A 3,181-nucleotide genomic window follows, 5' to 3' on the forward strand; every position below is an offset into this window, starting at 1 on the left:
TTTTTTTTTTCCTGCTTTTCCGCTGGGAAGTCCTCCTCCTCCAGAGCTACCCGGGGCGCATCCTCCATCCTTCGCCAGGCTCCCCGACAGGCCGGAGGAGAGGGGATCCAGCTTCCCACGCACAGCCAGCCGCATCCCCACACCTCAGTCCAGCCATAAAAGTGAAACAGTCTCAAACTTTTGCTTTTTTTTTTTTTTTTTTTTTTTTTTTTTTTTTTAAAAAAAAAAAAAAAAAAAACCAAAATCGAGCAAGCCAAGGAGCCACGCTGCGCTTAGTCTTAGTCTTTGGTTTCCAAGTTCAAAGGGGGAATCTGCTTCAGCGCCTGAAGCAGTGCCGAGGAGTCGATGGGGGAACGGGCCGGCACGGGCGACGGGAGTCTCTGGGGCATGAGCAGCGGCGGGGAGATTTTGTCTGGGTTCATGAAGCCCGTGAGGGCCGCGGCGGAGGCCGGCAGGCTGGGGTACAGCACGGGGACGGAGGCCGGGTACCAGCACTTCTCCAGCATGGGCAGGTAGGCGGTGGCCGACGGCGGGATCAGGTAGAAGGGCAGGCACAGGGGCGGCTGGTGCGCGTGGGGGCCCAGGTAGGCGCCGGCCGGGCCGAGCACGTCGCTGCCGAACGGGCCCTCGTCCTCAGGCACCTCCAGCCGGCTCCGTTTGGCTGGCGGGTCCTCAGTCTCTTGCTTAATGGAGCTTATTCTCTCCTGCACGGTGTACTTGAGTTCGCTGTCCTTGCGGAAATACGGCGCGTCCGCCTTGGCGTCGCTCTTCTCCAGCTCGCCGCCGTAGCCGCTGTCCGTGTCCGTGTCGCTGCCGCTCTGCTCGCCGCTGGAGTGCGCGAATGTCCGCTGGATGACGGGCACGCAGTTCTTGCCGTGGCCCTCGGGCGCCTTGGCGGGCGCCTTGTCGGCGGCGCCGGGCAGCGCCTCGGCGGCCACGCGGTGCAGGTGGGCCGCCAGCTGCGAGCACTTCAGCTCCTTGCCGCTCTCGTGCTTGGCCAGGTACTGCAGCATCTCCTTGGCGCACAGCTGGAAGCCCGAGCGGAACATCTCCTGGCCGGAGTCGAGGCTCCTCGGGGACAGGTCGCCTGCGGACACGGCGACAGGAGGAATTAAAAATTAACAGGGAGCTGAGCCGCGCTGCGCCACCGCCGACCTCGCGGCACCCGGAAACCTGGCCGACGGCCTCTGCTGCCGGCGGCTCCGCCAGGGAGCCGGGTGGCCAGCGCGGCCTCGCGCCCCTTCCCCCAAATCATGCCTGTACAGACACGCATTTTTACTTTTCAACATCCAGCTTCTATATGTGAAATTCAAATTTGTCTTCCATCTCCAAGCTTCCCATGCATGACAGCGTTAATACATGCACAGGTATGGAGAAGCAGAAGCGAGCTGACATAGGACCTCGTCAGGCAAAAGAAATAACTTGAAAAGCCAGACTGCAACCTGCTTCTCTACCACCAGAAAGAGCCCTTGGAGCACATTTACTCCCCACCAGTTCCAGAAACCCAGGGGCGATTCTGCTCCAGCTCCACGACTGTGGCGTAAAGCCCCGTGGCTATGAAAGTGGTGGAAGCCTCTTTAGAACGGCTGAATTTGACTTTATCAGATTCACGTGAGAACCACATGCGGGAGCAGGAGGAGGAAGTGCACTGCAAGCACGATAAGCTGCCAGCCCCGGCCCCCTCCCTGCCGGCCAGCAGGGAGAGGGACCTGCAAAAGGTGTATCCATAATAATAAAAAGCAGAGGCTCTCGTACTCTGATGAGACTAAAAATCTGATCTAAAGCTCAAGAAAGTGAGCTGGGAGGTCCGGATGGCTTTGAATAGAAAGCAAAAATCAAGCTTTCGGCAAAGCCAGCACCACTCATGTTAATTTTAAAACAGGCTCCCAGGGCGCCCTGAACCAACCGAACCGAGAAGTGAAAAGCGCCTTTTCCTGCAGACTCATAAGCATAGCGAGAGAAAACGAAGGTGATTAAGCGGCAGAGCGGCTCCCTCCTCCTCCTCCTCCTTCTCCTCCTGGGCGCGAGCGCTGCGGCGGCGCCACGGGCACTCACCGGCTTGCAAGCCGCTCTGCAGCGCCAGGATCTTCTGCTGCTGCTGCTCGATGAGGCTGGTCAGCGCCTTCACGTGCTTCAGCGTGAGCTCCAGCACCACCGCCTTCTCCAGGTGCCCCAGCGTCTGCAACCAAGGGACAGCTCGGGCGACCGCCAGGGGACAGGGGCCCCCGGACAGTGCCGCGGCTCCGCTTCCCGGAGTGGAGCTTCCACAGCCCGGGAATGGGGATGCTCCGGAGCGGACCGTGGGAAGGGGGCATTTTCAGAGTGAGCGCAGTGCTCTGGGGGAGCCGCAAGCACCCAGGGCTCCGCGTGCTTACAGTGAGCTTGAGGTGCTCGGGCAGCAGGTCCTTCAGCTGGGCGATGCACTCGTTAATGCGGTCGCGCCGCTTCTTCTCGATGAGCCGGTGCGGCAGCTTGTAGGTCTCCTGCAAGGCAGTGGGTGCTCCAGCGCGCTGCAGCACCCGGCAGGGCCGCGGGACACCCCGCCGCCACGGCGCCCCGAAACCGCCCGCTGCATGAGGCGCGCTGCCCCGCGGCGCACAACGGGACCGCTCCGCTCCCTTGAGCGAGCCTCTTGGAGAAAATAAGCAACACATGCACCTTAATGCACCCATGGCAGGACACGCTAACACGAGCGCCCTAACACCAGTACAGGGATGCACAGCGATACCCAGCACCCTGACAGCACCCTAGTGCACAGGGATACAGACAATCCAACACCCAGCTCCCCAGAGCAAGCACAGCAGTGCAAGCACCCCAATACACAGCACCCTAGTGCACAGCAACACAAGCACCCCAGTGTAATGCACAGCGCCCCAGCACGAGCAGAGCACCCTAGTGCATCGCAGAGCACCCCACGGGAGGCACAGCACCCAATGCAGGGGCACGCGAGCAGCCCAGGGCGCACGCCGTGCAGGGCGCCCCGCGCAGCCCCGCAGCACTCACCTTGCTGTCGTCGCCGCGCTTGAGCCCCCTCCGCGGCTTGTAGAGCGGGAACATGTGTGCGAAGTCCAGCCTGCACGGGGAAGGAGAGCGGCGCGTTACGCGGCGGCCAGGCCGGGGCGGCGCGGCGCGGCCCGGTTCGGCCCGGTTGGGCTCGGCCCGGCTCGGCTCGGCTCGGCTC

General features: G+C 62.1%; 1 protein-coding gene across 1 annotated transcript; it reads right to left on the reverse strand.

Annotated features, from left to right (window-relative positions):
- Positions 1-223: 223 nt before the first annotated feature.
- BHLHE40 (basic helix-loop-helix family member e40) lies at positions 224-3,068 on the reverse strand. The gene is made up of 4 exons (XM_026035481.1): positions 3,004-3,068; positions 2,376-2,483; positions 2,056-2,179; positions 224-1,087 (listed from the first exon to the last, which is right to left on the reverse strand). Exons 1-4 carry the CDS (start codon positions 3,055-3,057, stop codon positions 279-281), a joined length of 1,095 nt encoding a protein of 364 aa, XP_025891266.1. The 5' UTR covers positions 3,058-3,068; the 3' UTR covers positions 224-278.
- Between the last annotated feature and the right edge of the window lie 113 nt (positions 3,069-3,181).

This window comes from Nothoprocta perdicaria, unplaced genomic scaffold (genome assembly GCF_003342845.1).
Source record: "Nothoprocta perdicaria isolate Ctin4 unplaced genomic scaffold, notPer1 scaffold_16, whole genome shotgun sequence".
Lineage (NCBI taxonomy): Eukaryota > Metazoa > Chordata > Aves > Tinamiformes > Tinamidae > Nothoprocta > Nothoprocta perdicaria.

What these genes read in the sequence shown, in the direction of transcription:
- BHLHE40 (XM_026035481.1), bottom strand. Translation starts at nt 3,057, where the DNA reads ATGTTCCCGCTCTACAAGCCGCGGAGGGGGCTCAAGCGCGGCGACGAC. An exon ending in AGCGCGGCGACGACAGCAAG is followed by an intron (nt 2,484 to 3,003) that starts GTGAGTGCTGCG and finishes ACTGCCTTGCAG; the next exon opens with GAGACCTACAAGCTGCCGCA. An exon ending in GCAGAGCGGCTTGCAAGCCG is followed by an intron (nt 1,088 to 2,055) that starts GTGAGTGCCCGT and finishes CCGTGTCCGCAG; the next exon opens with GCGACCTGTCCCCGAGGAGC.